Source organism: Liolophura sinensis, chromosome 8, assembly GCF_032854445.1.
Source record: "Liolophura sinensis isolate JHLJ2023 chromosome 8, CUHK_Ljap_v2, whole genome shotgun sequence".
Taxonomy (NCBI): Eukaryota; Metazoa; Mollusca; class Polyplacophora; order Chitonida; family Chitonidae; genus Liolophura; species Liolophura sinensis.
This window is the reverse complement of record NC_088302.1, coordinates 22,491,027-22,503,839: the sequence shown is the minus strand read 5'-3', so window position 1 is coordinate 22,503,839 and position 12,813 is coordinate 22,491,027. Positions and strand designations below refer to the sequence as shown.

The window sequence follows — 12,813 nt, the reverse complement described above, 5'->3', positions numbered from 1 at the left end:
ATGCTATTTTCCACCTCTCACGGCCTCGTCTTCTCAGCCTTTAACATCAAATGGCTGACTCCCAGCAAGTATGACAAGCCCATCGTATCTGAGATTATTCCCGAGGTGAGTGGCGCATTTCTGTTTACCGTTTTTCACCTATAATTTTGCAGGCAACGAAATTACTCATTGTGAGAGTTCGGATGATTTTTAAAGAAAGTAAGATAATATTCTTCTGGGAAAATGCACTATATAAGTAATACTTCATGACAATTATTTATGTTTAAAAAAGCTCCTTTTAAGCGAACATTGATGGCAAATATGCGGTAAGTAAGACACTGTTAAAAACTATAAAGTGTTGCATTAACACTTGCGTAAACGGTTCGAGGAGTGACCGCAGTTTAAAAGTGTGCTATGCTGCACTTCATTAAAAGTGTAGAACGTAATATTTGTAAGAGTTATATGTAACCAGTTGGAATTGTGATATATGGTTAGTTGTATGTGGTTAGTTGTATGTGTCATATGTAACAAGTTCTACGTGTGATATGTAGGCCTAACTAGTTGTAAGTGTGATATGTAACACTTGTAAGTGTATTATGTAACACTTATAAGTAAGGCATGTAACAGTTGTAAAACTGCTCGGTAACATGATATGTAACAGTTGTAAGTGTTCTGTGCAAAGTGTGGAAACTCCTCGAAGTGTTAATGCCACACTTCAGAAAAGATCGCAATACTGCAATGTGGCATATGCAGATACGAATAAAATACCACAACCGTCTCCGTTAATACATTAAGAAACTTCTCTTCGGCTGTGTCCGACCTATTTCACGGAGATATATGCAGTCGACGCAACTTTCGAATTTTAGTAAATTCTACTCCTTGCTCATTTTTTGATTGGAAATTTCTCATATTTAGTAACCATAAAAACAAAAACAGGAATGGTATGAAGTTGGTTTCCTTACAATTTATTGCAGACTAAATTAAAATTAATATAGGCCTAATAGCCACCCTTTAGTGAAACATCCTTGAGTATGGCGTTAAACAATAATCAAATAAATAAATAATCCAAACAATATATTCGTATCTGTAATGACGTGTATGGCGGCTGATATGCGTTGCAGACCTGTGAACAACGGATATACGTCACAGAGATCACACAAAGTGATGACGTATCGCGGCATCTCTAAGCGTGTATACGTGACGGCTTGAAACCTGTCTAATGTCTCGCTGACTCGATTATCCAAACCGCCTATTCTCGCTGCAGGCAACAAAAGCCCTCGGCCAACAAAGTCTTATGATCAAATCCAGCTTTCTCCAGTCGGGGTATGGATGCGTTATCGGCATATATTGTACGAAGACTAGTTTAGTTGCATTATATGTAGGCCCTATTCACGGTATAAGTGTTTCCGTACGTGGGAAGGTCTGACAGCAATCTGTGGATGGTCGTGGGTTTCCCTGGGCTCTGCTCGGTTTCCTCTCATCATAATTCTGGCAGCCGTCGTATAAGTGAAATATTCTTGAGTACAGCGTAAAACACCAATCAAATAAATAAATAAATAAATAAATAAATAAATAAATGTAAGCGTTTCAAAAGATCGACAACTTCACACTGCATGCGCTCTGACGATAAACATATAATACATTATTTTTTGGAAGGGGGGGGATAAGGGGGAGAAATCATACATGAACACCATTCATAGAGACATTTTGTCGTGATCATTTGGTAAGACTGCTTGATCGACGATCTGGCAGATCGTACTTTGACAAACATTACCTTGGAACTAATGACGTCACTTGTTCTATATCCAGCTCAGATTTCGCCCAGCTACATTGTTTTCGAAACTTTCGAAACAATATACTGACGACATGCTGTCTTGTGTGGTATCGCATGAAGTTTATCGAAAACTTTTTACATTTAGAAAAGGTTTTTACGTATATGTATGTGTGCATGCTTGCGGTTTAACGTCGTACTTAACAATGTTCCAGTCATATGGCGACGACCAGTCATTATAGGTGTGTAAATATATTGTGTCTCCTTGTGGCAGAGTGAGTACATGCCGCTAAAGTAATGCCGCCCATGAAGTTTCATGCTGAAGACACCAGACATGACATCTCACCCAATCATACTGACATCGGGCCAACCAGTCATGTTTCCTTGCTCCAGCCTCTCAGTACTGAGCAGGCAGCAGCAAGTACCATTTTTAAACTCTTTGGTATGACCCTACCAGGATTTGATCCAGGGGTCTCTCGACTTCGAGGTGGACGCTAATCATTAGGCCACCGAAGCGGTCAAAGGTCTTAATTTGAAATACGTGTACGACGCTCGTGGGAGAATTCGCTATTAACTCATGAAAATTCGGTTTCCTCCGCCCATAAAACCGCCCGCCGTCGTATGGGCGTACTCAATATACTCAATATTCTTAAGCATGGCGGAAAACAACTGTCAACTAAACAGACAAATAAATACATACAGGAAGGCTAAAACTATGTTCGTGTACAAAAATCAAAAAAGGCTGTACATTATGTCAATGCATTTTTCTGAGGAATTTACTGTAAAATTTATAATATCTTTTTTTTTTAGTTTATACCATGCAATCTTTTGTATACTTGTTACAGATCTTGAGTCGCTATGACATCATTCTGATTCAAGAAATCCGAGGAGACGGTATCAATGTGATGTCACGAGCAATTGCCGATCTCTCAAGGTATAGACCCATACTGAAACATTTTCGAAGAAGTCGGACATCTGGAAAAATTGGATGTCGTAACAAAATAGCGTTAAGAACTGCATAACAACACAAGACCTAATCACAAACAACTGAAAGCTAACAATGGATTAATTCTTTGCCTTTGCCACTCTTATAACTAACTATACACTGTATGCTACAGCGAGTAAAGCGGAAAAATACCATCAGAAACACATCACTCTTTCTGTGCTGTGTTATCGTCACATTTGCTGTCTTCAAGAAATGACGTAGGAAACAAATGAAAGTCTTTCTGGTTTACGTTCAGCTTGCCATTTGTGTACAGGCGGGTTATCAAAATTCATCAAGCATTCAAAGCTATCTATTTACATTAGGCCTATAGGTTACAAATGTCTGTTATGTATCAGTTTTCTGACAAATTAAAATAATGTCAAAAAATAAATTAGAAGTTTGGAAATGCTGAGATGTTAAAATATTTCTAATCATCCTCCCGCTTATAGCTTAGCTAAATCATCATGATTATGACGGAGTTTAAGCCATCGTATAAGTGAAATATTCTTGAGTACGGCGTAAAACACCAATCAGACCAATAAATAAGTAAATAAATACATAAATACATAATTGGAGGACATGCTTGACTAAAGCATTTGTACAATATTTCATGTATATAGTATTTTGACCAAGAACACTATTAACGTCGTAACTCTTTGTGTATAATAAGACAAGTTCACCTTTTTGATACATTAAAGCGAGGTATATGTCATTTGCATACGGTACTAGATATTGCATACTCTGTATACCATTTTTATGCTAAGTAGTATATTTCTTTTACGACTTCTGTTCACAGCTTGACTGGTCATACATACGGGTATGTTATGAGCAAAAAGACAGGCAGGAGCTCGTACAAGGAGCAATACGCCTATGTGTATAGGTATGGCTAATTTAATATAAAATATAGTTTTATTTATCATACGCATGCAGGACCATCTGTGGTCGAGTGCTGTAAAGTGGTACACTCCAGATCAAAAGCCATGCATTAAACAACGCCGTTGCGAGTTCGAATCCAACTTTCGATGGCTCGTCTGCGGGTTTACTAAAAAATGTGTGCACAGTTTGCTATGTATATGTATGTATACCAAGCGCTGTTGAATATATAACTTGTCCATATGCAGTTCTCTGTTATGTAAACCAAATTATATGCTGAATCTTTGAACAATATCGGCGTCCTATAAGTGATACTCTGTAAGAATTGTGTTTGGGTATGTTTTGTGAAATAGAGTACAGTGTCATGGCTGTATTGGAATAAATACTAAGTTCATTTGACCAGCGAAGTCAGTCGTTCCTTACGCATCGATACATACAGTCGATTTTAGGTCAGGTCACTCAAACATAGGATTGACTGCTTTGTCTGCTGTCGTTGATGTCTTTTTTTCTACATTGTGCTGATTAAAGCAAAGCTTGTATTTTATGAATTTGTTACCTACAAGCGAACACATATATACCTGTATACGTTTACGGGTTTGAAGCTTTCTAACACCAAAAATGTGTGGAAAATGTCGCCATCATGGCCAACAGGACAGGACAAACCTAGCAATACCAGATTTTGCTTTACCAGATGGCATCCCTTTATACCGGCTGGATAACATCTGACATCTTTGGTGAGTAATTCGAGTTGAAATACACGTAGCACTTTTCGACCAGTAAGTTACGTGCTAGAGCGCAGGCGCTGATGTGACCAATGATATTGTTACTCTTGAGGTCTCATCACCCCAAAGTATCGATTTAGAAACATGGTCAGTATTGTCATGTTACTCTTTGAGTGAAATATTTTTGAGTACGTCATACGGAATCTTTTAACTACAGGAATAAATGGAGTTAAAAATGCCATACACTGTCATTTTTTTTTCTTTTTTGGTAATAGACAAGACGCAGGTTTTAGCGTGATGACTGCTCTGCAATATAATGACACGAGAGACGTGTTTGAGCGGGAACCGTATATAGTGCAGATTGACACTCCCTCGCTGAGTGAGTATATGTATACATACACGGCACAACCATTGCTTGATGTAGTAAACTGGTGATGTAAACAATTAAACCAGAAATATTACGGTTATATAAGGCTTTTGTAAACCCCACAGCTGGCATCGAGAATCTTCTACAAAAAAAAATACATTAAAGTTCAGGTGAAAGTCAGTGAAAAGTCTTAAATATGGTCTTAAATGTTTTTTTCGTTTTCTCTTTCGAGAGAAAAAGACACTGAGAAATAATTTTTGAATGGTGGGTATTTGGAACTATTTGGATTTGGTGTTTTCGGCAAACAAATGTGTTCAACTTGAATTTTGTTCATATTTATATTTTTTATATGATTATAAATATTGTCATAATTCAGATTAAATGCATGTGCTTAAATATAAGCACTAAATTTACACTGACATGCATCATATCCTTCTTAAGAACATTATTAAGCATAGACAATATGTACTAAATTATGACCTATAATACCCACCATACAAACATATTTTTAAATACCCTTTTATCCTGAAAGAAAAAATCGAAGAAATATTGAAGACCATATTTGCAAATAAGATTTCAGGCTCTTTCATCTTTTTTTTTACATCATTTTCATATTTTTTTCTCCTTCAACTCAAGTCCGAATTTAAAGCTTGCAACATACGACCGTTTTACCAAGCTCCTATAATCGTAGCTATATAGAACTGTATACTATCACAGCCTTGTTATTTTCTAAAAGCCTACCTTTAACACTTTTGTACTTCATGTGTTGTTCTCAGTTTACTAATTTTTACGTCTCAGCCACCAGTTCCGGGTATACATGCACGAATGATGAATAATTGAACAGGATTCATGTACAGTTTAAATTTTTTTTGTAAAGGTGTGAAGACGTTCGGTATCATTGGCGCTCACATTAAACCAGATGACACGGTCGCGGAACTGAACAATTTGACCCTAGTCTATGATTACGCTGTGACTCAACTTGGAACTGAAGTATGTATAAACGTATATACTGGATTTTTATTTTAATTGGTTTAATTATAACTCTCATTGGACAAATTAACGTGAGGTTGTATACATGCATGTAAAGCTACTCTCATGAAAAAATCTGTTAAGTCTGAGAAAGTCTGAGTCATGCTAGAATGTAATTTAACATAAAGATTGTATTAGATCAACAGGATATTATATAGAATCTGACACAAAATATTTTTATAATAATAGAATACATTCTAGCATCACATATACTGTTTGTTAAAATTAAAAGATTTCTTTTCTTGGACGGGAGGTATATGCGTTTCTTTCCGGAGCTACACTCTAAAATATGTGTGTTGGGCCTAAACACAAAGCTCCACACAATCTTGCTTTCACTTTTTAAGCACACGGTTGGATAAATATGTAATAACAAAAAGAGTTTAGTTTGAAATGTGGAGGCATTAAACACGTGAAAGGCACAAAATATTTTTGTTTGGGAATCCTAAATATGTTTACCCCTAAAACACGTGGTATGCTAAACATGTTTGATACCTAACGAACACAGCTTTGGAAACGCAAATGAAATAATAAATAAATATTCTCGGTATATTGCTTTTTACCATGAATATCAATATTTTTGTACCCAGTACACATAAATCCTCAGGCGCATTGTAGGCCTACATGTATCCCCCCGGTAAGTTGGCGCTCCGGTACATGCTGCCATGGACATTCAATGCTATGTTGTTGCATTCTAGTTAGGATTTCGCTTCGATTCCTAAATGTATCTGTTCTACTAGTGTGACAATATTTTCCTAAATCAAGGAAAGCACACCTTTAATCGATTAAAACTTACTTCAAATTCTAGGTTTCCTTTCTTATACTCAATTTGATTGGTTGAAATGTGTAAGCGTGGCAGACTGGTTATAACGTACTGTGATTCTCAATATCACCTCGCACATGTCATGACGTACTCAATTTGAGCCGGTTTATATGCATCGTACGCAGTTTTATGTGTTTTCTGTAATTTATTTAATTTATTTATTTGTTTTATGTAATTTTCTGTATGTATTTGATAATATACTTTATTTAGAAATTTAAACCAAATCTTATTTCAGTTTATGAGAAAGTATTATTTCGAATATGAAAAAGAATAACAAGTGATAAATTCATTTTTGTAAGCTTCTGTGTAATTTCTATTTTATAAGCACAACATAGATGTATGTGTATAGCACAAATTTTTCGTAATCATAAAATTGCAAATTATACATACAAACTTGGTTGAGCAGTAAGTTTTGCCTGCAAAAGCTGACAAATTAACAAAAGGTACATTGTGAAACCCTACAGTAAATTATCCATTTGATTTGTTGCCATCAACCAGCCTCGTTTTCAACAAAAATCACGGCGAGCATGCGCAAATAGAACGGATAGGAGGCTACATTCGTTTAGACTAAGCACGTTTGGTTAGCAACTGAACTAAATAATAGCGTCATAAAAAATCGTCGTATAGACAGACATATTTAGCTGTTACACATGTTCTTAATAAAATGCTAACTTTTCTGTGAAGCAATTCTACATGCTTAGCTTTGAGTCATCTTTATGTTTAGCAAGGATATGCTCATATAAATGCCCTATGACCAATAAACGACGATTACGTGTTTACACTAATCGTGATAAAGCAATTAAATGTCATGAAACAGATTACTTCGTGAATTTTGCTAAACGCGTTTAGCATTTTGATACATTGTGACATGTCAAACGTATTCAGGTATCTCTGATGTGTGTTAATCCTCCACGCCACATTAAGAGTGTAGGCTAGGTATAATTTCTGATAAAACAATGTCTCCAGAAACGTGCAATATTTCATGTTGACATTTTGATTATATTTCTTCACTTATTTCCGGTCTGATAATTATGGTGTTGTTCAGTCATGCTTATAAGTGTAAGCAATGTTGCAATTAATATAATAATATGTTACATTTTCACAAGAGCAGTACGATGTAGAAAATATATTGTATTATATTGCAGAAAATATATTAGATATCAGTTATTACACACTTGTTGCAGGTTTATTTCACTCGTGCACAGTCTTTTCCAGATGTTTTTCCGATTTTTTCATGTCCTCAAATTTATTTTATCAAAATGCAAAGAAAAATTCACCAGATTCCATCAAGCAAGAATTAATGACTGAGTGAACTCTAAGATGGAAATTGCAGAACAATTAAAAGCAACATTGGCAAGATTTATTATGCAGTATTGTCTATGTAGCGCAGTGAGCAAGGGCGACTATAGACTGAATCCTCCCTATCTGGAAGGCTGCTTGAAGTCAGGTACCTGTAAAAGAGCTGTCCTTTATTCCTGACACACCATAAAACTGACCGCCTCCATGAAAGTGAAAAATTCTTGAATTTCGCGTTAAACAACAATCAATCAGTATGTCATTCAAGGGGTTGCTGGTTCGATCCCAGTTCCCGCGGAGTTGTCTTCATCCTGAGCAATTGTCAACCATGTTTCACCTCGGGCAATCCCCGATGTATTTCCTCCAGCGTCAAATCTGATCCCCATCGTGTAAGTGAAGTATTATCGTATACGGCCTATAGCACTGATCAAAAGAGCAAATAATGGAATATTAAACGGATCAATGCATTTTCGTTGTTATTTCCAGAATATTCTGTTCGCGGGAGACTTTAACGCCGACTGCTCGTATCTAAGATCCTCCAAGTACAACGATCTTCTGCTCACTACAGACAGTCGTTTTAAATGGTTGATTGGCAGTGACGCCGATACCACGGTCAGCACCAACACTGACTGTGCTTACGATCGGTGAGTGTACGTCTAAATTCATATACAAACAAACAATTGTGATTACGATTGTTGGGGAAAACAACAACGGTGCCTACGATCGTTGGTTATAACACCATTTGATTTATTTATTTGATTGGTGTCGCACGCCGTACTCAAGAATATTTCACTAATAAGACTTCGGCCAGCATTAAGGAGGGAGGAAACCGGGCAGAGCCCGGGGGAAACCCACAACCATCCCAAGGTTGCTGCATAGCTTCCTACGTACGGCCGGAGAGGAAGTCAGCATGAGTTGGGCGAACTTACAACGACGTACCAGACGGCCTGGGCCATTGCGCCGTGTAAACACACTAAGCACCTCGGCCTCGAAAGACCGCCAATAAAATTATTTGCGATGTGTGGGTACAACACCAACTGTGCCTACTATAGTTGATTACATCATGAGCTTCGTCTACTCTGAATGTTTACAACACCAGTTAACTGTGTGCAACACCAACTATGCCTAATATCATTGTTTACTGCACCATCTTCGTCTGCGTTGGGTGGGCACTGTTCTACAAGATAAGACCCATCAATGGGCAGAAATCCAAATAATTAGACCTGAAACTACAATTGTTCTCTCGAGTCAGCTATAGCTGTGGTTTGTATCCATCAGCGACCTAGATGCGATCGATAGGTGTAATTGTTAATGGGTGTAATTTTGCTCACTTTCAACTGCGATATTTCGCTAGTGCAACATCACAGAAAAAAAGTGTGCTTTTTAAACGATGTGATACTTTATCGATGTATGTGCACATTTGGTTTGGTATTGTCTTTACTTTAAACGACGCCAGTAGATATACATGAACGCGAATTGTTCCACTAATAGGTTTTTGACAAGCAGATCTCTGAAGGATGCAGTTGTCGACGGAAGTGTCTCTGTCTTCAACTACCAGACGGCCTTTAATCTCTCTTATGAACAGGTAAATTGCTTTTTTTCTTTTCATTATTTGTATAAAAATGCGTATGTTTTTGAAACAAATAACAACAGTTCCAGAGTTACATTACTGAATTATTCCATCCATTTTTTAAACAGTTAAACGTCCTCTGTGTGGTGAATGATTGATTTAATTAGGTACTAAACAACTGGATCTGTTACTACTCGACTTAATCAGTCATTCGTTCATCCAGTCTATCTATCAGTCAACTTATTTTAAGTTGATTCTCCACTTGTATATGTAAATACAGTACTCTCAACTGGCACCAAGGACTCATGGTGTTCGTTGCGGTTTAAAAACTACTTACCACGCAACAATTTAACGGGCGAGAGTGTGGACCAATAACCAAGGAAGTAAATGGATCGTCATCCGTTATTTCTGTATTAATCTCTTTCTTTCCACAGGCTAAAATAGTCACAGACCATTTCCCAATTGCCCTTGAATTGCTGTAGGGAGATCTCAACTTTGTGGAACAAATGTTAATAATAAGTCAACCAGATACTTTGCAGCCTTCACAGTTCATTTTCTTTCATAATTATTGGTGGCTCGAAATTATTTTATATAGCAGAGGTAGTACGCCTTAATTGTGTCAACCACACATAATCCTGTTCAAACGTTATGAACTATTTCTATGAACTGTTCATTTATATATTTGATTGGTGTTTTACGCCGTAGTCAAGGATATTTCACTTATAATATGGCAGCCAGCATTATGGAGGGAGGAAACCGGGCAGAGCCCAGGGGAAACCCACGATCATCCGCAGGTTGCTGGCAGACCTTCCCATGCACGACCAGAGAGGAAGCCAGCATGAGCTGGACTTGAACGCTATCCAGCTGATTTGAAAGTCTCATTCTTCTTGCTAATTTTTTTCAATATTGCGGTTCAACGACATACTCAAGAGTTTTTCAATTTATCATCGCGACTACGATTATGATTAACTGATTTATTTCACTGGTGTTTAAAGCTCCACTTAAAAATGTTTCACTTATATATGATGGCGGCCAGCATGCATTATTGTCTTTAGCTCTTTGTTCTACGCTAGCACGCTAATCACTTGGCCACGGAAGCTCCCAACAGGATAAAAGGTGGAAGAAATTGGAGTGCCAGGAGTAAATCATGAGAAGTTATACTGGCGAACAACTCTCATGAGAAATAAGTGTGTGTCACATTGAGAATTGGTATTCAGGGAACGTCATATAAGACCACACTAGAGAGAATCGTCTAAGCTGGGTTCACGACAGTGACTGTTTGCCCTCCCAATGAAGATATTTTCATTGTATATATAGACTCGCTAAAAACTGAAATCACCACCCACGAATTCTTGTCAACCTAAAGTTTACTATAACAGAGTTGTCGATTACAGTGGTCAGACATGTCATCCCCATATGCTGAGTACCCCATGAAAGGTGAATGGATGATTGATTAGGGTTTAACGTACTCTCTCCTCGACAGATTATTTAAATCTATTGATCTGATGCTCCATCGAAAGACACCTGAGGGCTGTTTCTGAAAGGGGTCTTAACGTTACGTCGGTCGCAAATACCAAAGCGGCGTATGGAGTCAGTATGTGACGTCATGGTGATTAGACCGGCATAACGTTACGTTACTCCCGGCGTATGAGAAACAGCTGATAGAAGTGAAAAGTGACGTTATTCGTGTGAGCCAATGAAAGCTCTGTAAGCGCCAAATACCTTGACACACGAATACAAATTTTCATTGGTCGATGTGGAGGTGTGTGTTCATTAATATTCACATAACTTATACACGGTGTTGACTGTATCAAGTTTCGCATTAGCAATGAAATAAAAAATTGCTTCAGCAATACCTTGCCTCACCGATTGCCCACGAGTCTCCATACTTCAAAACTGATTTCCTCAAAGAATTTGGTAAAATTTTTCACAGAAACATTTGTATCAGATTTCTGGGGTCTTTCAGCAGAGGGAGAAGATGGAAGGCTGTGGGTCTCTGCATGAGGAGAGTAGGTTTAGCGCAATATTGGCAGTATAAAAAGCCAGTAACAAGATGGCGTCGTCTCGTTTAAAAGACATGACTAATAACAGCGCCCTCTACAACACATACAGCATGATGAGGTTTAACCCTGACCCCAACAACTTGAGCAACGCAAGCGCTACATACGTTCGCTTATAGACAACACACACTCTTGTACTGTCGTATAACCCTGACACTAAGAAATATAAGCACTGTATATGTCGTTGTACAAGCACATACGTTTGTGCTGTGTTTTAACCAGACTTCAGAGAAGTGTCAATCATGTATGTATGTATATATGTATGTTTGGGGTCTAATGTCGTACTTAACAAATTTTCAGTCATGTGACGACGAGGAGTCATTAGGTGTACATACATATATTGTGTCTTCTTGTGGCAACTCGAGACCATGCCGCTAAAGTGCAGCCATCACTGAAGTATTGAAGACACCAAACATGACATCTCACCCAGTCACATTATACAGACACCAGACCAACCAGTCAAGTTTATTTGCTCCAACCTCTCACTGCTGAGCGCCAAGCGAGTACCATTTTAAAAGCCTTTGGTTTGATCCCGGGATTTACCGACTTCGCGGCGGATGCTCTAACCATTAGGCCATCGTTGTGCCGAAAACATGTTGGAACCGGGAAACAGTCATGGTGTTGAATATGAGAAATTAAACATCCAGAAAAAGAACAAAAGGAAACAAAACGCTTTTAAAATGAACCAAAGAACAGCAATCATTCAAAATTCCAAAGCCTTATCAAATATACATATAGTTCTTGTCCTTTGAGAAAAAGGTTCAAAATTGTTTTTAACTACAGTATTCGTACCACTACGTGGTCAAACCATAAAGCACAGTAAGGGACCAAGGCCCCGTGCATCGAAGAAACAATTATATTTGACTGAGTGAGTGCTTGGGGGTTTAACGTCGAACTTAGCAATATTTCAGTCATATGACGACGAAGGAATCCTTAGAGTGCATGTAATGTGCCTCCTTGTTGCTGGACGGATTTCACTGAGACGACTAACCGAAGGCAAGTAGGCCGCCCCGCCCTAGCCATTATACTGATACGGATCAACCAGTCGTTGCACTATACCCTTCATGCTGAAAGCTAAGCGAGGAATTTTCAACTTCCTCTTTTAAGGTCTTACGTGTGACTCGACCCAGGACTGACCCTACCAGGACTGACCCTGGATCTAACGCTCCCGAACAGGGCACTCTACCAACTGTGCTATCGGGGCCGGTTGATTATATTTGAATAAGGCCTCTTCTATTCACCGGATCCACGTGTTTCTTCCACAACAAGTTTCCTTATAGAGGGTTGAAGTCCTATTTTGTTCACACTGGAGACCCCACGGGGGACCAAAAGAAGCAGTAC

General features: G+C 38.1%; 1 protein-coding gene across 1 annotated transcript; it reads left to right on the top strand.

The window, feature by feature from the left end:
- On the top strand, window positions 1-9,937 carry LOC135473328 (deoxyribonuclease-1-like 2). The gene is made up of 8 exons (XM_064753177.1): window positions 1-105; window positions 2,596-2,684; window positions 3,532-3,615; window positions 4,606-4,709; window positions 5,575-5,687; window positions 8,329-8,486; window positions 9,334-9,427; window positions 9,847-9,937. The coding sequence occupies exons 1-8, from the start codon at window positions 1-3 to the stop codon at window positions 9,892-9,894; spliced, it is 795 nt and encodes a 264-aa protein (XP_064609247.1). The 3' UTR covers window positions 9,895-9,937.
- The last annotated feature ends 2,876 nt before the right edge of the window (window positions 9,938-12,813 follow it).

What these genes read in the sequence shown, in the direction of transcription:
- LOC135473328 (XM_064753177.1), top strand. Translation starts at nt 1, where the DNA reads ATGCTATTTTCCACCTCTCACGGCCTCGTCTTCTCAGCCTTTAACATC. An exon ending in CAATACGCCTATGTGTATAG is followed by an intron (nt 3,616 to 4,605) that starts GTATGGCTAATT and finishes TTTTGGTAATAG; the next exon opens with ACAAGACGCAGGTTTTAGCG. An exon ending in TTAATCTCTCTTATGAACAG is followed by an intron (nt 9,428 to 9,846) that starts GTAAATTGCTTT and finishes TTCTTTCCACAG; the next exon opens with GCTAAAATAGTCACAGACCA.